This window comes from Alligator mississippiensis, chromosome 1, assembly GCF_030867095.1.
Source record: "Alligator mississippiensis isolate rAllMis1 chromosome 1, rAllMis1, whole genome shotgun sequence".
NCBI classification, from domain to species: Eukaryota; Metazoa; Chordata; order Crocodylia; family Alligatoridae; genus Alligator; species Alligator mississippiensis.
The window spans coordinates 436,683,138-436,709,120 of record NC_081824.1 but is presented as its reverse complement, the minus strand read 5'-3'; the positions used below and the strand labels follow the sequence as shown (position 1 = coordinate 436,709,120).

Sequence of the window (25,983 nt, the reverse complement as noted above, 5' to 3'; positions counted from 1 at the left end):
AGGCAGACAGAACAATGTCTGCCTAGGGCTTTCTGGAACTAATCAGCAGGTCAGTTGGTAATGTCTGTCAGCCAGCAGCTTTCCCTCCTTTTTTCCTGAGCTAGAAGCCAGTGACTTGCAAATGCCTGTACCCTGGGGTAAGAAGAACTTGAACTAATGAGAGAGAAGCTTTTGTTTTCTTGATGGTCTGATAAACTTTGTGTTCTGATAAGCTCCCTGCTGGCTTGCTTCAAAGCTGTCAAAGTGCAGGTATCTCAGACTCTGAGATTTAGGCAAATATGAAGCACTAGCTAGCAGGATAATACAGATGCACGCAGTTCACACAAGCAGCTTTCTCGCCCCCCTTCTTTCTTTGCCTCAGTGCTAGTTGGGGCTGGGGTCTAGCAACACTCCCTGCTCCTTGAGTGGCAAGCAGGGGAAAAACCTGGCAATGGTTGCTTCCCTCTCCCCCTCCCCTTCAGGCTCACCCTGGCTGGGGACTGTGCAGGCCAGGGTGGGGGTTTAAATCCCTCCCTAATCTTAGCATCCTGCTGGGGCCTGGCTGTACCCCCCTCAGGTCAGCATTGTAGAAGAGAAGGGAGGGCTCACTCTAGTGCCCCACCACCAGCTTCTGGCCTGGGCCACTGCAGGCATGTGCGTGCATTTCCTGAGTCAAAGGTAAATGTCTATCCACTTGCAAATTGGTTTAATCTATGCAGGTTAGACTAACTTGCAAAGATTGAATCGATTCAGGGTTGGGCTTTTTGAATGTCTGTCTCTACCCTAAGTGGCCCTCCAACCACAATAACTGGCCACCCCTGCAGTAGGCTCTGGCTGTTGCCACCACCAGCATTTCCTGCTACTGGGCCAGCCATGGCATTGGTGAAGCTTCTCACCACCAAAGTGGCTGAGCTGAATGGGCCAGATTCGATGACTGCAGGCTGTAGGTTGACCACCCCGATTTAAAAGGTAGTTGGTTGTATACTGTGAAAGCATTTATCATTGGCTCTTTATAAGCTGCTCTGGGTGGACAGCAACATTCAGAACTGCTGGTATGTAGGACCCTGAGCTCTAGGTGTAACATGTTACTGTGTACTGATGGGTGAGCTTATCTTTGGCAGGAATCCATTGGCTGCGCTTGCAGCATTATAATAACTCTTTCCTCACCTGTAGTCGTCCAGAAAGGAAGGCATGTTAGGAGTTCTCAGAGCTTTGGTTTCTGGCATTAGGAACGCTGGATCATCAGTTCTCTGCCTGTGGCCTGCCTATTTTTTTTTTTCTTTTTCAATAACTTCTCTGTGAAAACGTCAACGAGAATATGGTAAATCTGAAAGGGATGAATGATTGAGTCAATGCTTGTTGCAGGCCTTTGGAAATATAAATTATTTGGTCTGTTATATTCCAATGTAAACATTTTACAGCCTCTGTTGGCAATCACACCGATAGATTGGTATAGGTTTGGAATAATCTAGAGAAGCTTTGCTCTTTGGTTTGATTCTGTCTATAATCTGTTTAGCCTGAGTACTTAATTGTCTTGGGCTTTTTGACAAGCTGCATATAGAATGTTTAAGTTTTGTATAGGTTTACTGATATCTAAAACTGAATGTTTCTGAAGATCTTAGGTTATAAGAGAGAAATTGAGCTGTTGTTCTACATAATTGGATGCATATATTTCTACTCTGCATTTTAGGGATTGTCTAGACTAAGGAAAGAGAATGAGATGAATCTGATGTGGATGGCAAAACCTTTCATTCCCTCATGCTGGGTGGTTAAAATTTGCTATTAACAGTTTTACTCTAACTAGAGAAGTCACAAGTGAAATCAAATTGATGGGAGCTATTTTCCATACCATGCTTATATTCCGGGACTGATTAACTTCTTTTGTTTTTTGGGGTTTTTTTTTGTTTCAGATAAATGCAAATGAAGTTGAGAGATTTTCAGATTTTCCATTGTCAAAGAAAACTCTGAAAGGTAAGTAAACACTAAAGCATTTTGTATGGTCTTATTCATTGGCAAGTTAAGGAATTTTTATTTTTAAATATCCATGTTCTACATTAAAGTTTGCTACTTATAGTATTTTACTAATAGAAAATGCTGCACTATGCAAGAAAGAAAGAAAGAATTAATTTTTTCCTAAATATTAGGTTTACAGGAATCACAGTATCGTATGGTAACTGAGATACAGAGGCAGACCATAGGCTTGGCTTTACAAGGGAGAGATGTACTTGGTGCTGCAAAGACAGGATCGGGCAAAACTTTGGCTTTTATTATTCCAGTAAGTAATTTAGACATTCTTTGCATACTTTGCCCTAAATAAAGATAAAGCAACATTGAATAGCACACATAAGCTAATAGGATATAAAAGAAGGCATGTAATATGATGTTTATTTTAGTTCATATAAAGTTATGACAGACTTAAGAATTACGTCTAAAGTTTGCAAGATGGCGTAATCTGGGGAAACTGTTTTAGATCAGCTTAGATAAAAGCTCCGTAAAGCCCTGCTAAAGCACCCGATTTATACAGACGTTGGATGAGCCAGGTCCAGCTAACATGATGCCTCTTCTGGGCATGCGCTGCACTCAGTGTGGGGGTATGTGGAGTTTAAAGTAAAGCGCCTTTTTTTTCTATAAGCAGTCTTTTTAATACCATGTGAATGAGACTGTTAAGAGTGCATTGCTGCATATATTGCATAAATAGACCTGCATGAAGGCAGTGGTACACTTAATTGAATGTTCTTTGATTAGCATGAGTATTGCCTGGTAGTTGACAAACTGGTAATATTATAGGTGATTTGATTTGATTTGATTTTAGTTGCTCATGTTACTAGTACCCATGAATCTTAAGAGTAGAAAATCCACTGTAGTGCCATTCTGCATCTGGATCATGTACGGAGATAAACTATATAGTCTTGATTTGATGGTGATTAATCGCATACAGAAATTAATCTACAAGTTATTTCTCCACTTCCGTTTACTTTCTCAGGTTTTTTGCTTTATAATGTATAAGTAGCATCATTTATAAAGCATCATAGCTGAATGGTAGTCCTCATAACTGTAATGTGCACATTGTTACATTAAAATTGTTACATTAAAACAAAAATTGGATTAACATGATTTACATTTTTTGATATGGTAGTCTTTCATATGTTATGTATTACACCGAAGATTTCTAAGTATTCAAGGAGATTATGATAATGTTCTAGGCTTTGGAAAACTTATATCGTCAACAGTGGACTGCAACAGATGGATTGGGAATTCTGATAATATCTCCTACCAGAGAACTAGCCTACCAGACATTTGAAGTTCTGCGGAAGGTGGGGAAGAATCATGACTTTTCAGCAGGACTTATAATTGGTGGAAAGGTTTGTTCTCTTTTAAACTTGATGTTTTGGGTATGTGAAGTGTAAGTGATCAAATAAGCTTTAGAAAGATGTGTTTTTAGGGAGAAAGCAGTTCCATGTGACCCATTCATTTTCTTTTTTGTGTGTTCTCTGTTGCTTGAAGATTTGATATTGTGCCTATCATCTATCTAAGAGAAGTGGGTAAGCAGGACTCCTTGCCTAGACTTTTGGGACTACATGTTAATTAAATTAAGGCTATTCTGGAACATGTTTTGCTTGAGCCAACTATGTAGAGTCTTTGGGGTGTGGGAAAAATAATGAAAATAAGCTAATCCTTGAGGCTTATTGCTAGTAACTGTTTATTTAAAATGGCTTAAGCATCCTTATTATTGGGCAGCTTCGGGGTATAATCAGACCTAAACTGCTTTAATAACCAACTTTCAGGATCTGAAACAAGAGTCCAACAGAATTCATCAAATAAATATACTTATTTGCACTCCGGGACGGCTTCTACAGCATATGGATGAAACTTCATATTTCTATGCATCTAATCTCCAGATGTTAAGTAAGTAAAAAATATGAAAGTTATCAACAGTTGTTCTTAATAGACTTTAAGAATATGGATTGTTTTGTTGATTGAGAGGTTTGTATAGTTAGAGAATACAGGTGAAATGCAAGTGATGTTCTATGTACAATTTAAAAAAAAAAAAAATGGGGTCTTCCTGCACCTCAGGTAGCTAGCAAGCACAAATCCTCTAGCACTGGTACTTGACCTCCAATGGTAAACACTCATGATAGAGCTAGTAAGGAATCCAAAGCAATTCCAGCACCTCTTGGTAACTTTTTAGATATTCCTTGGCTAGCATTGGCCTTGGACTCATTCTGGTAGTTTTCAGAAGTTTATATCTTTCCTTGACCTGTCTCAATAAAATGTGTGCCCCTTCTTCCTCTCTCCTTTCTGTATATAACTCTTGTTCATTTGATGTTATAAGGTAAGTAACAGAGACTATCCAGTCCATGACATCATTGTTTAAGTTGAGTATATACTTTGAATCAGTTTCGTCATGTTTCAGTTTAACTTCTCTCCTATTCTTTTGTTAGTGTTTTGTTTCTTTTTTCTTACCGTAGTGTTTACCTGAATACTGATTTATTTACTTAAGTCAATACAATGTTTGCCTGCTTCTAAGTTCTATGAATCTCTAGTCCTGGATCAAGGAACTTAAACTCTCCTTTCAAAGTTTCATTATTTTTATCTCCCTTTTGCAGGTTAGCTGTTACATAGCAGAATCTTTGAAGTATGAGAGATTAAGCTCATTGTAATAAATACAGTTTGTGTTGGGTAGATGGATTATACTTAGCACTGACTTGCTCCTGTATATAGTTATGGCAGATTGAGGCAAGGGAGAATTGGTTGCCCTGATGACTCAAACAGTTTCTTCACCTTATGGCCAGCATCCATTATCTTATTTCCTCTTGTGTCAAGGAGCAAGCCACATACTGTATTTTCCCGCATATACCCTGCCCACTGGTATAAGCTGCACCTACGTATAACCCGTGGAAAATTGTATTTTTGTAAATAAGTCTGTGTATGCGCCACACCCGTGTATTCCCCGTGGCAGTGTATACACAGGGAGGCAGTGCAGCCCGGGCCGCCCTGGCAGCGGCGGCACAGCCCAGCCTGTCCAGGACCAGCAGGGAGGCGGCGCAGCCCAGACGGCCCCGGCCCCAGCCCCCATGGCGGTGGTGGCTGTGCAGCCCGCCCTGGCTCCCGCGGCGGCGGGGGTGCAGCCCAGCCTGCTCAGGCCCAGTCCAGCCTGCCCGGGCCCAGCAGGGAGGCGGCGTAGCTGGCCCCAGCCCCTGCGGCGGCTGCGGCACAGCCCAGCCTGCCCAGGTCCAGCGGGGAGGCGGCGCAGCCTGCCCCGGCCCCTGTGGCAGCAGCAGCAGTGGCACAGCCTGGCCTGCCTGGGCCCAGCAGGGAAGCGGTGCAGCCTGCCCCGGCCCCTGTGGCAGCAGGGAGGTGGCATAGCCTGTGGCAGCGAAGCCCGGCCTGCCCGAGCCCAGCGGGGAGGTGGCGCGGCGCAGCCTGGCCCGCCCCAGCCCCCGCAGCAGCAACAGCAGCGCAGTCTGGCCTGCCTGGGCCCAGCACGGAGGCGGTGCAGCCCACCCCGGCCCCAGCCCCCCATGGGGAAACAAAGTCCGCCGATAGCCCGCACACCCTTATAGTCTGTACCCATCCATTTGTTTTTGTAAAATCGTGTATACCCCACGGGATATATGCGCGAAAATATGGTAGTCTGCTAGTGCATTAATTGATTGATTGAAAAACCAGATCTACATATGGAGTTGAGAGTTGCAGTTTATGGAATAAGAGGGGACACAAGGATTTCTCTGTAACAAAGATATCAGTGAAATACACAAAAGAACCAAAGGTAATTTGGTACAGGATGCAGCAGTTCCTGGTTTAAGTCTCTCCTTGGTTATAGCAGGTGTTGTTTAACAAGCATAAAAACTTTTAAAGTATGACTTTGGATGCTAGACTCTCAAAATTCTAGTCTCTGAAATCTGTTTCTCTCTTCAGTTCTTGATGAAGCTGATAGAATTTTGGACATGGGTTTTGCTGATACTATGAATGCAATCATAGAAAATCTTCCAAAGAAACGTCAGACGTTGCTTTTTTCTGCAACACAAACCAAGTCAGTGAAGGATCTTGCACGGCTGAGTTTGAAAGATCCAGAATATGTTTGGGTTCATGAGAAAGCAAAGTTCAGGTAGGTCGTTGCCACTGCCATTGTTTTGGGTGACGGTTGGAGATGCTGGTTGTTCCTTTCTTGACTTCTTCCGAAGTCTTCAGCTTTCTTCAGTGGGGAGTACTGAGAAGTCAGGTTACTTGACGCTCCTATTCTGAGCCTCTCCCCTGCATTTAAGCACTGGTTCTTACACTTTTTATTTTGAAAACAAGGGTTTGAGAGATGATAATGTTATATAAGTCCGTGTCCATTTATAATTTCCACAGGAGCTTTTATCGTAATGTTACTTTGTTTGTGTAATTAAATACTGAAGGGTCAACATTGTCTTCAGTAACATTTATATTTTGAGGTTCAGAGGGTGTGTGTGGGGGCAGAGGAAATCCAAGTAAAAGAAAAGCATTAAATACATACAATAACAATTTTTAATTTCTGCAGACTCTTCTTTCTGTGGGTTTTAAGTCGCTTTAAAAGTACAGCGGATTCTCCCCCTTTGGAGTGGGCAGATACTTTTATGCTTTTGATTTTAGATGATGGAGAACAAAGCCCACTGAGGCTATGATTTGCTGAAGATGTCACAAAAAGCCATTGACGGTGGTGGTCAGAGTTTGATTTATGAGCAACTGCTCTCACCATTTGACACCTAGCTTCTAAGTCTGTGATATTGCAAATACTTTTGACGTCATTGCCTAAATAATTGGGTCCTGAGCAAGTATATAACACTAGAAATACAGTTTAATTGTTAACATACTTCTTTTCTAACGAGAGATAATACATTTAAATATAACACACAGATACCTGGGTTTGAGGGCTCATAGAGCTTCTCTCTTGGCATTTTCATTGAGAAGAATCTGTCTTTCTCTCAAGACGTTACTGTAATAAAGAGAGCTTCTGAAATAGCTGAGGCATTGATTACAAGTTGAAGCAGCAAAAGAAAATGGGTAAATAGGGTTTCCGGGTTTTTTTTCCTACTTCATAATTATTGCTTTGGTATGTAATTTGTCATCAGTTTATGAAAAAAAATCCAGTAAAACAGTTAGAGAGTGCTGGCTACTGCAGCATAACCTGGAGTGAAAAAGTTGGAGCAGTGTCTTGTCATTTCATCCTCTCAATTAAGAGATTTTAAATCTGGTTCATCAATCTGGGGTTAAGGTGAGAGAATCATTTGGAGAAGCATTATGAAAGTATGTTGAGAGTAACATTTGTACAATATTCTCCTCTTCTTCTTTTTAAACGCATTGAAAGAAATGTAGGATGTATTTTAAAGATTTTTAGAGAGACTTTGCATATCCTAGTTCAGTCAGTAAAATGCATACTCTTTTTCCCAATTGTACTTCCAGAATTTAATAGTAGTTTAAGTATGAATGATATTTTAATGGAACATTTTCAATCAAAGCAGTTTGAATATCAGTAAATAGACATAGACAGGATTTGGCTTACTACTGACTGGGTCTGAAAAGAAAAACAGGATTTTTTTGGTGATATCTTATCAGTTTGGTAATGACAAACATCTTTTTTCTTTCCATATTTCCCGGACCATCATAGGCATAACAGTTTGGCAACGCTGCAGCCTGGGTCTAAAAAAATCATGTTAAAAGTTTCATACTGATATTTAACAAGAAAATTGTATATGCAGGGTGAGCTTTCCAGCTGTGCTTCCAAGGCCGTCTTTTAATTGTGGGGAAGAAATGTGCCTTATAAATTGGAAGCAGCATAAGTGAAATGCTGTTTGACAAACAGGGAGAAGTTCTAACAGTTCTATGGATGTCTCATCCAGGGCTCTTTTATTTATTTATTTTCATGGTATGAGCGATGTTTGTGTAACATGACATTTGTTTTTAGTACCCCAGGGACTTTGGACCAGAATTATGTTGTTTGTTTGCTGCCACAAAAGATAAACATGTTGTACTCCTTCCTGAGAAGTCACTTAAATAAGAAGAGCATTGTGTTTTTTGCAAGTTGTAAGGAGGTATGACTCTTGAATTTCTCTTGAAACAAATGCACTTTCTGGCTATATTAAAGTACGGTGGAGTGAAGCTGAGGGTTTCTAGTTGTGTTAAATTGCATAATAACTGTGTCAAGCTGGCACATGTATATCTTAACAAAAATCAGGGGTACCAATTCTTCAGTTAAGACCCAGTTACAGTATTAGTTGCTTGGACACTTTGTATCTTGTTAGCATAGTGGTTGTCAACCGGGGGGGGGGGGGGGGGGGTACTTGGACAGGGGTTTTGTCTTTTGAAGTTTTAAATATTGCAGACATCCATTTCAGTTCTCCCATTTCTTGTGCAAACACACCTGAGTATCCCATTGCCATATTACTGACTGCAGGATAAAGAGGAATTTTATTTTCCATTTTTGGATCAGAGAATCTATCCACTTTGTATAACCTCTAATTATACAAAGCATATTTTCTTTCTTGAGGCTTTTTGGGGATAATCTCTTGCAGTATTTTGGTAAACCTCTATAAATGGGCAACCAGCGCCTTGGTAAAAAATGACTATAGGATGAAATATTGTAATGAGGTGGCCCATATGATTGTGACTCTATCTTGATTATGATCACAGGAGTCTGTCTGTACAAGTGCACTGAAGTACCTTTGACTTCTGATTTCCTTGCCCAAAACATTCTCTGTTACTAATCCCCAATTCTCACAAAAAGGATAAAGGTCCTTCCAGCTACACATTGTTTCCTGTCTTTATGTACAATTAATTTTCTATCTCTGTGTTTGGAGAGAGAGGAGGGTGACCTCTCTCACTGTGTGCAGTTTCTGGGATGGAGGAAAGTTATTTAGCTTTAAGTGCTAAGAATGTTATTACTTACTTACATAACAATGACCATTATAGTGAAATATCAAACTCACTTCTCTTTGTTCACCAACAGGTACAGTATTTGTTCAGAGTGTTCTGTAGGCTGCGTCCTGGTGTTCCTATACTGGCTCTCCATGGCAAACAGCAACAAATGAAAAGAATGGAAGTCTACAATGACTTTGTTCGCAAGAAATCAGCAGTTCTTTTTGCTACGGATATTGCAGCTCGTGGGCTAGGTACATAACCTAAGCTTCCTCTTTGAGTATTAAGGAGATAAATAACTGGAATGGGAATGGTGATGCTCGCTGCTGGACAAAGAGATTTCTAAGTCTTTAAATAATGTTGGTCCTGCATCCTGTGGGTTAACCCAAAGAGCAGGCAAAATGAGTAATGTGTTAGTGACTGGTGAAAGGAAGTTTGTCTGATTTGATTTTTTTAAAAATAATATCTAATATATCTAATATATAATATAATTTTTTTATATAATTTTTTTTCATAATATCTGGTTATGGATGTCACTGGATTATGGGTGTGGAAGGGCTTTCTTGCATAACATACAACAAAAGCAAGTCAAATAATAGCTGTCAAAAACAAAGATTCTCCTTGGTGACAGTTATTTTTTTTCTGAGTCTTGTTTTCCATGGCTACTAGCTGTTAGCATTTTTTAAAATATTTTTGAGTGGAGTAGAGCTTTTGCATGGATGTTTAATGCTTACATGTGATTAGGTCTGCTCCAGGAGTGTTTCCAGGAATTCACCTGTGCTTCTGTTGTATTAAAAATTGAGCTATTGCAAAAGCAGATTTCCATGGCCTAAACCAGGGGTGGGCAAAATATGGCCCATGGGCCCGGATCCCTATCCGGCCTGCAGGGCCCCTAAAAAAATTTATAAAATTAATATTTCTCTGCCCTTGGTTCCTGTCAAAAATGACAGGATCCAAGGGCAGTAGGACCCAGGGGAAGCATGGCGGGCTCCCACAACAGTCCAGAGCAGGCACAGGCAGCCCCATGCAGTCTGCAAGCCACTGCAGCACAGGGCACCGGGCATGGGGCAGGGAGGGGCTGTTCCTCTCCTCCCTGCCCCACCCCGCACTCAGCACCACCTTGTAACCTGGCCAGGCTGGCAGTGGGGAGGGTTACAAGCTGGTGCTGAGCATGGGGAAAAATGTCCCCTTGCCCGCCCTATGGCCAGTGCCCCGCACTGCAGCCACCTGCAGCCTGCATGTGGCTGCCTGTACCTGCTCCAGATAGCCCTGTGAGGGCTGTGAGCGCTGGCCACGGGACAGGCGAGGGGCCACTTTTCCCCATGCTCAGCACCAGCTTCCCTGCTGGCGAGCAGTGGGTCGGGACTGTGTGCTGCCCCCTGCCTGTACCGCGGAGCTGGGGGGCACTGGGAGTCAGTGGGCGGGGAGCCAGTGGAAGCACGGAGCTCGCACCAGAGTCCCGGGGCCTGTGCCGGTAGGGCCCAGAGCAGGGTGGCAGGAGTGTGGGGTCCTAGCCAGTAGGGGCTCTATGGAGCTGGGCCAGCTCCCCCCTCCCTGCTGGTGTAGCCCAGCCCAGCTCCACAGGCCCCTGCCGGCATGTGCTCTGCTCTGGGCCCCACCGGTGCTAGCCCTGGGACATTGGTCCCAAGATGGTGACCAGGGGGTGGGGCACCTGTCAAGGGGCAGGACTACCCATGAGGCCCTCGACAGCCTGCCAAAACTGGGTAAGCAGTCCTCTGCCCAAAATAACTGCCTAAACTGTGGGCTCTTGCCAACAGACTAGGAGAGGAAAACATAATAAAATGTAAGGAAGACAACAGGCTAGATTTTGCTACCTTCTGTTCTACTTGAATCTTGCTGCTAAGGAACTTATTAAGATATGGCATTTTAGGAACAGGGTTGTGGGCATAATTGGTCCGTATATGGTTACTAGAGTTAAAAGCCTTGACAATTGCCTCTCTTAAATATAAATGGATTAAAATGTAACTTCAGGGCTTATTTGCAGGCTTCTGTTTATTCTTGTTGAGACAGTGATGTTTTAATACTTGGATAGATATAGTAGTAGTATCTGACCATTGCTAACTTCAAGCCCCCAGTTGTGAAGAAAACAGAAATTCTAGGTGAAAAGTGGGTCAAATCCTCTTTTAATCACGTCATGTCAGGGCATTTTATTATCTGAGAGACACAAAGCATCTGTCTATCCTTGTCAAGTGTGAAATTATGTTCCATTCAGTGCACTGTTATTATTTAGGAAATGAAGACACCATTAATTTTAGCTTGCTTTGACAAAGAGGGTAGTTGTTTATGATATGTTGATACATGCAATTAGTTTTATTTTTAATTCAGAGATAGTTCAGACAGTGTCTGTAAATTGAACGTCCTGGTGTTCTTACAGGGAATAAGGATGCAGAATAAAACCCTGCTGTTGTACAAGAAGATTTGAGTCCACTGTGTTTTAATCTGGAGTATTTTTTCCTTTTGTCCAGATTTTCCTGCAGTGAATTGGGTCATTCAGTTTGATTGTCCAGAGGATGCAAATACATATATCCACAGAGTGGGAAGAACAGCCAGGTATGTATTTAATTTTGATTTAAGCCTGCTAAAAATAGGTAACTGTTGAGATGGATAAGCCGTTTGAGGGTCATTGAGGTAGAGGTCAAAAGGAACTAAAGGCTTTTTTGATGGCTAATGTGAAGTTATTTGCTGCAGTTAATTCTTTAGTATACAGACAATCATTGTAACCATTAGAACAAATACAGTTGCTAGCAATTGTAATGGGGAGGATTGAATAGTTAGGAGAGAGAACTAGCAGAGTAGAAGCCCATTTACAGTGCTCTATAGGTTAATAAGACCTTCAGTGGTCAAAGTTGGTATTAAAGTCTCTTCAAAAGTATTGAAACATTAATACCTCAGCTGTGTTACTTGGAGAGAAAATGCCAATGAGGTGATTTACTGGATGACTTGTTAAAAGCCTTTAAAAGTGGCCAGAGTCTGGAATGGGCTTCCTTGGAGGACTTCAAGAGGAGGCTTGACAATCACCTGGCTGGGGTCATCTGACCTTGGCCCTCTTTCCTGCTAGGGGCAGGGGGTTGGACACGATGATCCATTGTGTCTCTTCCGACTCTATAACCTATGAATCTATGAATTGTCTACCTATTTATTAGCATAATAATTTGTTTAGGGATAGCAATGATTTTTAGCTCCATTGACTTGTCCTAGTTTTAAATGGAGATAGACCTCTAAATGCTACTGTTTTATGGGAGTATAGGACTTACATACCTTTTAACAATTTGGACCTTGCTTCCCTGAAAAAAATTGTTATAAGAAGCATGAATGAAAACTCAATAGATAAAAACTTCAGTGAATACTGCAGTCTCTTTCAGGTGGGAGTTCACTGTCTTTTTTTTCTTTTTTTTGAACTAAATCTAAGTTAAATGTCATGGCACAACAGTCTGTCTTTGGGTAGCTGGTAAGTTTCAATTTTTACGAATATGTTATTAGGCTGTCTGGATCTGGCAATGTTAAACTTCACTTGTGTTCCCACTGTAATGTTACTGTTTTTAGTATGCTGGCAATTAGTTGTTTGCTGCTTATTCTAGAAAACTGGGTTTATTTTTTTCTTATGCTAGAAAATTGGTAATGGGTTTCTAATTTGCTTTTGAAGCCATGTGTATCCTCTTAAAGCTATTAGATAATACTTACATTTACATATGACCCTGTCAATGATTTATAAATATAGTCAGTGAATATAAATTTGAGCTTTATGCTTTAAAGTCTTAACTGCATGTATATGGAATTTCCATATGGAATGCAGTTAATTTTCATTGAGTCTCATCAGTTGAATAAAATAGCTGTAACTCCATTCTTCCTGCTATAGAGTTACAGTCCTGAAATTGGGATATATTGCTGTCAGGGAAAACAAATGAATAAATTCAACACATTTTAATGGCAATTTCCAGCGGATCTCCTGAAGATTTATTTTTTCCAGTTTATCACTAAGTTAAATGATCTGCCCAGGGCCACAAGAGCTTTTGTGCTGACTTGTGATGGTATAATAAAGATGCTTTGGGAAATGTTTTAAAAGAATGTTAAAGAGCAAAATAGCTTTATAATCTTAAATAATTAAACTGCTGTTAAAAAGGAAAGTGGTATGCTGTTCATATGTATTGGAAAGCTAGCCATATGGTATGGTAAGTGTCTTCAGAGAGCTTGTTAAGAGAGGATCTGATGGAGGAAAAGTAGAGCGTGGCTAAATACTGGGCCTGTTCCATTGTGAAAGAGCTGTTCCTTCAGCTATGCAGAGTCTTTACCAGACTCTCCTTTAGATTTTTCTTCACATTAATTTTTCAGTAACCAGACATTTGCTGAAATTTTAAGGGTATCCATCTTCAGATATTTGAACTGGCATGGTTGTGATTGATAATGAAAGCAGATTGTCTTTACAGGAAAGGTTTCAGAGGTGATTGATCTGTGTGTGGGATCAATAAAATGTTGCCCTGAAGTGGGTTTAGCTGTGGGGAAATGTAGTGTCTTTTCTTGGCTCCTGGAAAAAACGGGGGGAAAAAATTGTTTACAGAGCCTAAGGACAACCTGGGGAAATGCATGTTGGGGATGAACTAGGGCAGAGTTATTGAAGATAGAATTGAGAATGTGGTTCATAATTTTAAATACATGTTCTGCACTAAATACATATGATAGCAGTATAAGGATAATTTCTAGAATACTTATTTCCAGCTAACTTCAAATCATGGATAGGCAACTGTAGTTGCATTCAGTAGCTGGTTCTAGTATGTGCGAAACTTGCATTTTCTCTAGAAGCTTAATAAAAATTAACTGAACTGAAGTTTAATAGTTATCATTAATGAGGTTAGAGATAATTAGAAAGCTTCATGGGCCATGAGAGTGCATAATTGCATGGAATGGAAGCTAAATTAAATATCTTGACTAATTAGGAGTCTGTAGTTAGCTGTAATTAAAAGTGGGCTGCAGGATACTATTTACTTTTTAAATCAAATAATTATGTTATAGAAAACTAAACATGAATGTCAAGAAGAAAAATCTTTCTGTATATGGTAAGACATGAAGAGTCCACTGCTGAATAATTCTGAGATGGTTTTCTACTCCTGGTCTGTAGCTTTTCAAAGCTTATCTGAGGAGCAAGTCATTGCAAGTATGTTCCATTGTTGGATGAGCGTGGTGCTCAGAACATTGCGGTCCTACCTGTGGCATGTGGTAGATTGATTAATGGATGCCATGGAAAAAACAGCATTCATCTTTTGCAAACCGCAAAACCTAGGAGGTATCCAGGAATCCTTTTACTTTATAGTGTCTTTTTAAAACATTCTGATTAACTTGAAAGCTATGTTAGTCTTGCAGTGAGTGGGGAGCAGTGGACATTGTTTTGCCAACTGCATTTTTTTATATATGCTTTTAATGTCTGGATATTTCAGTAACAGTGACTTAATGAAAAATACTGTGACCATATTGTTTAGGACAGAAATCTGGAAAAAAAATTAAGTTTTTAGAGATTAAGGTCCTAATGATTCATTTGGGTTTTAGTTCAAACATTCAAAGTAAATATAAAATGTTGGTGAGCTATGTGGTGAAATCAAACCCTGTGGCTGCTGGCTTCTTTTGATGTGTGCCAGGCTGTAGTCAGCGGAGTATACATTTGATTCAAAACTGTTTTGGTCACACTTGTGAAACAAAATGCAATGCCACTAGGGGACAGTAGAAGCTAACTTTAATTTCTGGAGTATTAATGCATGATTTTTTCTTAAACTTTTAAAATGCCATTTGCAAGTTGTGTGCCATGAAGAAAATGAATGACTGAGTGCCAGAAATCCACCACAAGATTACTTAATTTGTAGGTAAAATAGTTAAGGGAAAGCCTATTTAACAGGACCCCTGGTTTCTTTTTCTAACATGTTTCACTCTAGTGCATGGATATTCTGTGTGTTGGATATGCCAGCATCTCCTGTGCTCACTAGCACAATCTAAATAAGTAATTTCTTTCTTTCCCAATGCTCTTTTTCCTCCCCAAAAGGCTCACAAAACCTCTTACTTCCTGATTTCTCTGTATCAGGAGTTATTTACTCTTTGTATTAGCACTGAAATGGAAGACAGAGTTGGACTAAACCTGTTTCAGAGAGTTAATGAAAATTTCTGAGGTAGTGTTAGAGCCTTGTCTGTTCCACGTACACACAAAACACAAACTACAGGGCCTGATCCAAAGTCCATCATAGTTTCTGTGAGTCTTTTTGTTGGCATCAGTGAGTTTTGAATTGGGCCTAGAGTATGGTCTAGTATTGATATTAGTTAGTCAGAGCTAGAAGTGGAAGAGCCAGCATATATCCTTCATACTGTGCGTGTGCACGCGCGTGCACACTTATGTACGCATGCAAGCATGGGTGCACACTTGCTCTGTATATAGCCTGCTCTGGTTCTGTTTACTCGCGCATTTGAAAATGCATTGCCTAATAAATCATTCAAGGGCTATTGGTTCCAGCCAGAGGCTTACAGCGCTCAGCTATCATCCTCCATTTCCTGTCAGACATGGCTTCATGATGCCTGTTGGTTGAATACCACAAATAAAAAGGTCAGAATAACTCAATAGTCCTTTTGTGGTCATGTGAATGGTGAAAAGTACATTGCATCAGCCCCCTGAATTGAGATAACTCTAAGTAGTGAAGAGAATTTGGATCCATTTGGAGAATTCTTCTGGGGAATCTTCAAAAAAGAAAATGAATATACATAATAAAAATGAAGTTGACTGAGCCCATCATATTTTGAGACATTTTGGCTAAATAAATAGATTAAAATAGAAGGGTTTAGATATCTTAACAAATTGATTTAATTTTTCTAGTGTGGAAAGCTAATTTCCTGTTTTCAGTCACAAGGTGGGATATATTTATTGGGTCACAGATAACCTGCAGAGTCAAGGTGGCAGCTCCTTCCTTCATTAACTATTATCTTTAAGACCTGTTGAAGCATTTCTGTTGGCTCCTCTTTAAAAATAACATAATAGTTAGACCACCTTTTTATATTACATTTGTGGTCTTCACATAATTATCCTAACTCAAGTAAAATTAAAAATAGCTGCCAGTGGTGGTCACAAGAAATCCTTGACACTGCATATTTAACTCCCAATTCATATTATTAAAACATCTATGAATCTCTAAAATTTAAACACAGTAACCTAGCTACAATTCTGACGTTGTCCCATTAAGTTGTAGTCCGATTAATTTGCAGTATAATATCCATTAAAATATTTTTCTAATGATGTGGTATGAATGTTTGAACACCCTAAAACTCGGCTCTGGTTATTACTAGGGTGACCATGAGGAAAATGGACATCCAGGACACTTCCCACCCCTTAGTCAGAAGTGCTGCTGCAGGCAGTGGCAGAGGCCGTGGGCGCAGGGCAGTGGGGAAGCGGAGCTGCCTTGCGTGCCATGACCCTCCACCTCCCTGCCAGATTGTGCTCCACACCTCTGTGATTCTGGGATGCTCATTTTAATTTTTGCCGACTGCCTGGGACCGGCTTTCAAAATCTGGGACGTATGATTATTCTAGTTGTTATTACCCATTGACATGGTGTCATCCTAGATGACTAATAAAATGGAAGCATATATATTTTACCACAGTAGAATGGACACAGCTGTGGTTGGAAATGGGCTGCTTACCAGCTAGACTGGAGGATCAGCAACCTTCTAAGGCCTTTTAAAGTAAACTTATTTTGTTACTAGACTAATAAGGTTGGTAAATTTTGCATGTTCTTGCACATTAATTCTCCTGTCTGTCCTATGTCTGGGAAACAGGGAAGACTTCCAGTTTGACTGAATGAAGAGGGTTGTGATGTAAATTCTAGAGCAGGGTTTGGCAATATTTTTGGCTGGAGTGCCAAAGCCACCCCAGCCTTGACCCACACCTTGACTTGGTATGCCAGGGGCAGATGGTGTGGGAGCTAGAAGAGACCTGACTCTCATTGCTGGCAGTGGGCACACATGGGCATCTGGGTGGATGGTGGGGGAGAGGCCAGGGTTGTGCTTCCTTGGCCCCTTTCCCACTGTTTGTGCTCATGTAGCCACTGCTGCCATGGAACTGCTGCTGGGGCTCAGGACCCCAGTGCAGCTGTTTGTAGCTGGTCTGCTATCTGCTGCAGCTGCCCAGAGCAGTGGACGGCAGGGAAGGGGCCAGGGCAGTTCAATCCCAGCCCCTCTCCTGCTGTCCACCCAGAGGTGCGTGTATACTTGCCACCACCATGGAGCCTGTCTGGGACTCTACAGCCTGGTGCAGCTATTCACAGCCTCCTGGCTGCTTGTCACAGCTGTTCCAGGCTTTGGCAGCTGCTGCCTGCCATGGAGCCTGGGCTGCTTGCACCAGAGCTTGCAGCCTGTCCACTGCCTGCTGCAAGCCACCCAGGTTCTGTGGTTGGCGGCAGGTGCCCAGAGCCTGGGCTGGCAGTGGTGGGCCAAGTGAAATGGCTTTATTTGCCATGCTCTGGCACATGTGCCAGGGGTTCCTGACCCCTGGTCTAGAGGCATAAATTAAAACCCAGTTTGGATAACCCTAATAGTTTTGGATGTAGCTATAAATGGGCAAGAGGATGCAATGTGGTGTTAAAAAAAATAAAATAACAATGTACGTCAAACCCTACTACCAGTCTCTAACTTGGCAGTAGCATATGCCAGTGAAGCTTTTTAACTACTGGTACAAGGAGTAAAAAAAAGTGAATCAGTAATAATGATGCAGAACTTGGGACTTGACTAAGCTAAAGCAAAATACTCTTGGCCCATTCCTTGATATACTTTAAAATGCAAAGTGCAGGATTTTACCTTACCTTGGAAAGATGATTCCTCTCAACTGCCTGAATAACATTTTTCCCTTAACTAGTGCAGACAGTTGTAATGTAGCTTTAAGAAGCATCTCTGTAGTTCTGTTGTTACTGACTAGCTTCCCCAATATCAATGAAACATAACTTTCATTGGGCTGCTCTGAGGGCTCAGGAGCAACTGTAGAAGATGTAGCTGAATGTGCTGTAAGGCTCCCCGGCATCATTGCTTTAATGAAAATAAAATCTGCTTAAAAAATGGGAACAGTTGCTAAAGGAAATGGGGAAAAAAATCCTGTTGTACTGCCTGGCACTTATACATTTCTTTTGTGCACTTCTTAGGTCTCAGATCATGGTATCAACTGCAAGAACTCTTGCTCCTGGGTCAGAAAATAATCATCTTTGCTTAGAAACTTGGATGTCACCAGTGTAGTTACATTGTGACCGAACACCCAAAAGATAGCATAATTGGAAGTGAAATTTTGTCTAAACTGCCCAATGTGATGGAGCTAAAGATGTTGCCTTGTTTTAAAAATATAGGTAAAATTGAAAGGTTATGTAATCAGATTAAATATATAGCAAAAATAAAACAAACCTGTGACATTCTTTTTTGATTGTGCTGAGAGAGGCCTTGGGGATAAATCTGGATTTTACTTTCACTCCATTGCAGGATAGTTTTTGGGTAAACAGATTTATTCATGTAACTATCAGATCTGAAGTATGCCTTTCAAAATAAAAGTGTATCTGGATGTTTTGGATATATTTTTGTACATATTCTCTGGTGCTCTTATTACATAAAAAAGGTGCAGCACAATAATAAAAAATTGTATTCATTAAAGTGAAATGATTCTTTTACATATCTTTCTCTGGACACTGCAGTTTTCTCATGAAATTGAAAAGATAAGTTTCAGGGGGAGGTGATACTGATAATGCTGGCCAGCGGTTGCTCATGGCTGACATAGAGCTCAAGATACAGCATAGTAGAGGAGGACACTGTCCCTTGCAAAGGTTATAGAGTATATAGGGGTTTTTAGGTCAGAACCAGTACCTTGATTTGGGCCCAGAAGGCCACTGGGAGCCAGTGTAGTTGCTGTGGGACTAGAATTGTGCACTCCTGCTAACCCTCCTTTGTCAGGAGTAAAATATTAAATCACTGCACACTCAATAAGCCACGCCTGTCTTGTGTACTGAGGGAACCAGGGGTCCTGTGAAAAAGTGGCAAGGGCATGGAGATAGGGCATGTTTATTCTGGGTTTTACTCTGTGGGAAACTGCTATAAGTTAACTGTCTTAATTAGCTGTTATTACAGTGGCTTGTTGCTAGGTGGTAGGGAGTTGTTCCGCTTGGAGCATAAGGCTGCATATGGGTGGGATTGACAATGGAAGCTGGCACCCTGCTTAGGGGGTGTCACAGGTTCACTTGCAAGTTGCAGATCACTGGAATATAGTGACCTAGTGAAGTTAGTATGCATTTGGGGGTGACCCTTGCCTGAAAGGGAACAACTTTGCAATGCCATGAAGACATGTGACACTAGCTAAACTGTTGAACATGTCTGCTTACATTTTAATGGTGCCGAATAAGGTTTAAGTTAAACCTGTAACACTAGACTAGAGTATCTTTCTCTGGAATAACTTTATTTCAGGCTTCCTCAAAAGTAACTTTATATTGGATAGGATTTCCTCTGAACTAAATTGTGTGTATTGTGTGTTTGCTCTACTTTTGTTCCAGAGTAAATTTTTATCTACGTTTCATATGATTCTTGAAGTCTATCACAGTAAAGGAGAACAATTAAGGCTGGGCCAGCAACCTTCATTGTGACACTTCCCAACTTGAGTGCTTGATCTTGTACCGTGTTCTTTTAATGTATATTTTTTTCTGTGTTTGTAATGCATACATGATACGATTTCTAGAACATGTGTTTATGCAATAAATGTAACAAACTGCTGTGGTAGAATTCCATGGGATCCCTGGTTTTGATGGATGCACCCTAGTCCATAGAAATTCATATTAAGACCACAAGGGATTTTGCCCTGTTGGGGTGCGTGTTGTGTACACAAGTTTTTATTGTGGTCTTCCTTGGAGAGCCAAATATGTTTCAGCCAAACTTCTTTGTCCCCATCACATTAGCACTTAAGGTGTGGAGGCTGGTAAGATTAGGTAACCATTATGTATCCAGTCTAAGCCCTCCAATGTTCTGGACTCATATTACTTATAGAAATAGATATAATTTAACTTACTTTAGACTCTTACTTTGAGATAAAGAGAAATCATATCACCAACACTAAGCTATAAATAATAAACTAGATGGAAAATAAAACTATTAAGTCTCAATTTAAATTTCAGTATTGGACTGGGGTTAAATTACTGAAGATAATAATCGGTCCTTATACAAATTCTAAGATAGGTGTTCATTTGATTATAAATCCCAGCTAAATAATTCTTCTCAAGTCAGTCAGATCTATAATTTGAATCTTGTTAAGTAGCTAAATACTAGAAACCAAATTATTTAATGTCTGAACCTCAACCTCAGAGCCAATTATAATTTTTCTTTTAGACTTGAGCCCTAATACGTTGGCAAACTATTTCCTCCCCCCTCACAATCTGTCACAGAAATATTATAACAGAAATGTTAACAAAAATGCCCTTTACAAATGTAATAACTTAGTTCCCCAAAATTGCAGATGTCAGCCTCCATTCCCTCTCCACTGTCAAACAGAGAACACACTAGGTCTTTTTGAAAATGTTTAGTGAAAAATAATAAAGCTGGGGCTTCTGTCAACTGATAGAAACAAAGGATCAAAAATAGGAAAAGGAGGAAAAATAGGGTACTGTAAAATGATTGTAGTATTTTGGAGGAAGGGGGCAGAATCACAGACTTCAGCTTGTGCACTCTTCTCATAGAATTGGAATTGAGCTGGAGGCAGGGATCCAGATAGTATTGTTCTGTTGGCATTGAGCTTCTCTCTGGCTGACTTCCCTTGCATGCACGGTGGAAGTGGTTAAGGTGTAAGTAGCTTGTCTGATGTCCTGACTTCCTTTCCACAGGGTGATCAGTTGTGGAGTTTCTGGGACATCCCTCTAATCTCAATGGCTGTTTGATGTGGAAGGTCCTATTTTTTTAGCTGTATTCTTGCTGCTTAAGGTTTACAAATTTGAGGGCTGAGCTTTATGGTACCTCCTTCCTAAGGTGCTGGGCTTACCTTTGAGGGATTCGCCTTGTTTCAGTAAAGTTTGAGTTATGTCATTTTTAACAAGAGTCAATTTGGAAATGTTTTTACTGTAAGTCATTGGTTTTCCAGATGTTTGATGTTTTCTATATTGTGGAAGGACTATGACCTTCAAGAATACAGGGCGAGGGGAAAAAGCATAAAACCAATTGATAAATGAATTTTTTTTTCACTGCCTCTATAGTGTAGTTCTGTTGGGTACTCTAAGTGGATGGTGGTCTAGTTCCATGGTTGAAACACATGCACAACTGCTTTTGAATGTGGCTAGAGCAAACCAGGTCACATCTGAGCTACAAGATAGAATTTTGTCTTTATCATGCTGCAGTTTGGTCCATAGACTCAGTAGCTGTATTGTGGAGGAGGCCTTAGAATGAAAGGGCACTGGATGGTTGGGGGAACTGGTAAGATTGCTAAGAAGTTTAGTTGAAAATAATTTTTTCCTTCACTATTCCTGCTTTTTATGTTGGTTAAGAAGAAATACCTTAATACTTGGGTAAAAGCTAACCCCTTTAGCTGATCTAGACAGCAGTTGGCTTGGGTAAGGGCGTATTGTGTAAAAGTAGCAGTTAAAGATTGAATGAAGAATGCAGTTTATTCTCTCCTGTAGAAGAATGTTACTGGTGACCTGCAGAAAACTCTTTAAGAGTTGGGGTTGTGGGTTTTGTTTTGTTTATGTTTTGATATATAAAGTTCTAAAGTTTTTCTTTTTTATTATTATATTACTTTTATGTTTTTATTTATTAACAGAATTACATATAAAAATATACAAAATGAACAGCATAATAAAGACATGTTTTGAGCTGTGACCTATGCTCAACTACACCAGGGGTGTCAAAGAACTGCGAGTACAGCCCCAGTTCACCAGCAGGGATAAGGAGGTGGACAGCATGCTTAGTTACTCTTGCAGGCAGCTGTAGGTTATGTTTGACAGTCTAGGTTGCTGTCATGGGACCCTGGTAGGAAGGGGGAAGCAGTGGAGTAAAGTATCTTAGGATGTCAGAGTACTATATAAAACCCTATGTCTGCATTGCCACTTTTTCAAATTTAAGTGTAATACTAACCAGGCACAAAGGTGTTCTGCATTAATGAGTAACATCTTTGAGGCTGGGTCACCATTTTTTATCATTGAATAAATTGCCTTGATGTGTGGCATGTTACATTTTATTGTACATTTAAGGGGTTTATTGCACAATAAATATAACCTCTTCTAGAGGCCTATCTTGTAATATAGCTGTGGACTTTTTTCTTTTGTGTTAGGTAGCTTTTTCCTTGCTCAGCAAGGTTGCCCATTTTTGTTCTCTGGCTAGCACAATGACAGTACTGAGATTAGGTGGCTGCATAGACAGGTGTTGTAGTTCATGACTGGAAACTTATTTCAAGAAGGAAAATTTTGGATGAAATAGGCCAGTTACTGTACAACTGTTTTCTTTCTTGGGTATAGGTCAGAAGGTTTTATCTTCTATTTGTTCTCCTTCAACTAGAAATGTGAGGAATGCTCTTGTGTGGCTTTGGTGGTGGACTTTAGAGGAATGGGCACTGCTGTCATGAGTTCCTTTACTGAAAGTCGGAAGACATTCTCTTCTAAGTGTGTGGTATTTATTAGCTTGAATCAGAACAGAGTTGTAAATACTGTAGTTAGTGGGCACATCTATCTACATGTGCATTAGCGTGTTGTTGTTACAGCTCATTAAGTTTAGTACCTCTACTATGAGGCACTAATTAAATGCACAGTAGCCAGCACTACTGCACAATAGCATCAGTGCGCGGTCTATTTGTGACTCCTAATGTGCAAGTAGACTAATTCTACTGTAAATTAGCATGTTGGCATGGCTTTTGCCATGACGCCCTAGTGTGCAGTAGAATTAGTCTACTGCACATTAAGCGTCTCATGTAGACTTGCCCAGTCTGACTAAAAATCCTTTCCCGTCTGAAGTGTGCCAGCTTTTAGCCTCTTGAGGTATCATTTTGTTACCTAGTTATTTGCTAGATTGTCCTCCAGGATTGACAATATTTTGTCAAATTTTAGTAAGAAAAAAGCTTTTCTTGGAAAACTTTTTGGCTACCTTTCATGTATCATTAATGTCCCCTAAAACAAATAGAAGGCCCAAGCTCAAATTTTCCCACTTACACAGTAACTTTTAAAAACATAGTGACTTTGCAGTCACCAGCAGTCTTCTGTTAACGTGTGTCCTTGCTGCTTGAAGAGAAAATCGTTAATCTCTTCTCTTCATGTTTTGTCTAAATAAAGTTCTTTGTTTGTTTGTTTGTTTTGTTGTTTTTTTTTTTACTGTGAATGTGTAGTCTTTGCAGTGAAACCATCATGAAGAATCTAAGCAGATGCAAACTCTTCCAGATGGTGCTTAGGATTATTTGTTTTTCAGTTTACCCAAGTCTGTGACTGTTCATTTTCATGTTTAGCAGTGAGGAAGAGCAGCATTAATGTTTTTCTGTCTGTGCTTTTTAATTCTTAATTGAATCATATGTTTGGGTGCCTTGGTAGCTGGAGTCAAACTCTAAATATTGCATACACAAGAACTACTGATAAGGGTTATTCTCAGTTTTCAAAAGCCAATAGGAATGTATCATGTGTGTGCCTAAGTTTAAGATGGTTTCCTGGTTTTTCATTATTATTAAAATGAGTGATTGAAATTTAGCAATAGTCATCACGTAGCTCTCAGTTCCTTTGAATGTCTCAGGTCATCTGAAAAAAAAGTTATTTTTCATACAGCTTTTCATTTGAAGTGTGGAACTCCTTATCACTAGATGTTGTGAATTGAAAAAAGTGTTGGACAAATTCTTGGAGGAAAGGGGTATCAGTAGCTATTGAGCATAGGAATTAAGGATACAGACTCTGAATTAGAACTTCCTAGACTTTAAATGCTGGAGGCTGCAAGTGAGAGAGGAACAGTGGAAAAAGTCCTGGTCATTCTTAGTTTATTCTCTCTTTCTGCATCCACTCTGCCAGTGTGACAAATGGTGGATTTGATTTAAATCAAATTGATTTAAATCACGATTTAAATTACCTGTCAGGAAGCCTTGATTTAATATTTTTTTACAAAAAAAGTGCATTCTTGTTGTTTGATATAACTTTAATACATATTATTCACAACTCCGAGATAAATGTAAGTTTTATTTTTAGAAGGTGCAGACTATACATTTTAAAGCAGTGATTTATCTTGATATCTTTTCAGATTAATTTTGCAGCTATATCAGAAAACTGAATTATGATTTTGGTTATTTTATTTACCAAAGTAAATTGAAGCAGATGCTTGTGAAGTTATTGGGAGTTGATTCCAATTCACTAGATTAATCATGAAGATTTAGGGGATATTTTTGCCACGCTGTATTAGGAGGACATCAAATGAGCACTGCAGCCATATGTTATTAGCTTGGGACTTTCTTCTAGATTTCTTATCTTAGATTTCTTCTCTCTTTTATGTCCTTGCAAGCCTGCTGCCGTGATAGGCTTTCCCTTCAATCATACCATTCCCTCATTAGACCTCAAAGCAATGGAGAAGCTATACTCAGAAACGTATCCCTCAAGACTTCTGGAATATTATGCTCAAAATGTTTCTCTTTTGTTTCTACTGCCCTTTTCTCTTTGTGTTTATCTCCAGACTCTTCCTCCTTGCCCAGATCTACTCCACCCTAACAATCCTCTATTCATTTAACTTCTTGAAACTTTGCACTTTTAGAGAGAGGTAAGAGCTAGACTCTGTGTACACAAATTTGCAGAGAGACAAGAAGGCTGATGGGTAGGTAATCAGGTCTATTCTCTCATCTCTATATACTGCTGTTAATAAGGAGGTTATCTCTGGAGAGACAAATGCACAGTTTGACAGCTGAAACTAAGCATCACTGAGATGCTTAATGGGATCTTCTAGACTGAGCACTGAGTCCCATTGGGTAGAGTGGTTTTCTTTAATCTTTACTAATCTATAGACTAGCCTCTGGGAACCCCATAAGATTGGGCTCCTAATATAGTCCATGGCCTGTTGTGACCTATTTTATAAAACTTCTTTAAAAAGGTAATATGACTATATTGTCTCAAATAGTATATAATTAGAAGTTATAATCCCTATTCCATGATTATATCTTTGAGCTTTAACTTAGTTATAATTTAAAGATATCTTTATATAGGTTTTTTTTTAAAAGCATCTTAACAAAAATAAAAAATATGATTAATTAAAAAAAATCTGATTAAAAAAAAAAAAGAAATCGTTGATTTTTATCCACCCTGGTGACAGGATACTGGGCAAGATGTACCTATAGTCTGACCCAATAAATGGCAATTCTGATCTCTTTCCCCCCCCCCCAGTTGCTGTGGGCCTGACCCCCTTCCCCACCATGGTGCAGTGGGCCTAGCCTCGTTTTCCTCCACCCCCCTGGTGTGCTGCCATCGCTGCCTCCATAGCTGCCCCGCCATCCCTTTTGTCCCCCTTGGGCAGTACCCCACACTGCCACCACCTCCAGGAAGCAGGGCCACTCCCACCTCCCCCCCCTTCTCTCCCCGCTGTCATGGTGGCACTTTGTCACCCCACCGCCTCTTGTCCCAAATGCTCTTAGAGCACTTTGATTGGCTGTCAGAGCACTCTGACAGCACCCTGATCGGCTGTCAACCAGTCAGAGTGCGAATAAAGTGTTATGGACAGACAGACAAAGACGCATATATATATATATGTATGTATGTATGTATGTATGTATGTAGCTCTATTTACTTAAGGACTTTCTGTGTATTTGGTCTATTTAATGTGATTTGTTTCTTAACTTTCATAACTCTTTCTCTGCCTAAAGGCTTTATACAATTTAATGTAAATTTTGCAATAATTACAGCCCTTAGAGACCAAGTTTAATGCTTGCTTGCTTTCTATAAGTTTTCCATGCTTTTAAAAATCTGTCTTATACTTCTATTTTTTTGGAAAGGCAATTTATTCAGCGTACAGAGTGTGTGTGAGAGAGAGAGAGCATGAGCACTGTTGTGTGTATTGCATACTTCAAAATGCACAAACTACATTACCATCTTTAATTTTTTTAGTCAAACACTCAAAATAAAGAGATGCCAGAATT

At 40.1% G+C, this 25,983-nt stretch overlaps 1 protein-coding gene across 1 annotated transcript in view; it reads left to right on the top strand.

Moving 5' to 3' along the window:
* Positions 1-25,983, top strand: part of DDX10 (DEAD-box helicase 10) — a 337,218-nt gene that overhangs the window by 11,695 nt on the left and 299,540 nt on the right. Inside the window, exons 2-9 of the mRNA XM_014600713.3 lie at positions 1,890-1,950; positions 2,124-2,254; positions 3,183-3,341; positions 3,765-3,885; positions 5,899-6,088; positions 7,907-8,033; positions 8,948-9,110; positions 11,343-11,427. Coding sequence (XP_014456199.1) covers positions 1,890-1,950; positions 2,124-2,254; positions 3,183-3,341; positions 3,765-3,885; positions 5,899-6,088; positions 7,907-8,033; positions 8,948-9,110; positions 11,343-11,427 — 1,037 coding nt within the window. The remainder of the gene's footprint in view (positions 1-1,889; positions 1,951-2,123; positions 2,255-3,182; positions 3,342-3,764; positions 3,886-5,898; positions 6,089-7,906; positions 8,034-8,947; positions 9,111-11,342; positions 11,428-25,983) is intronic.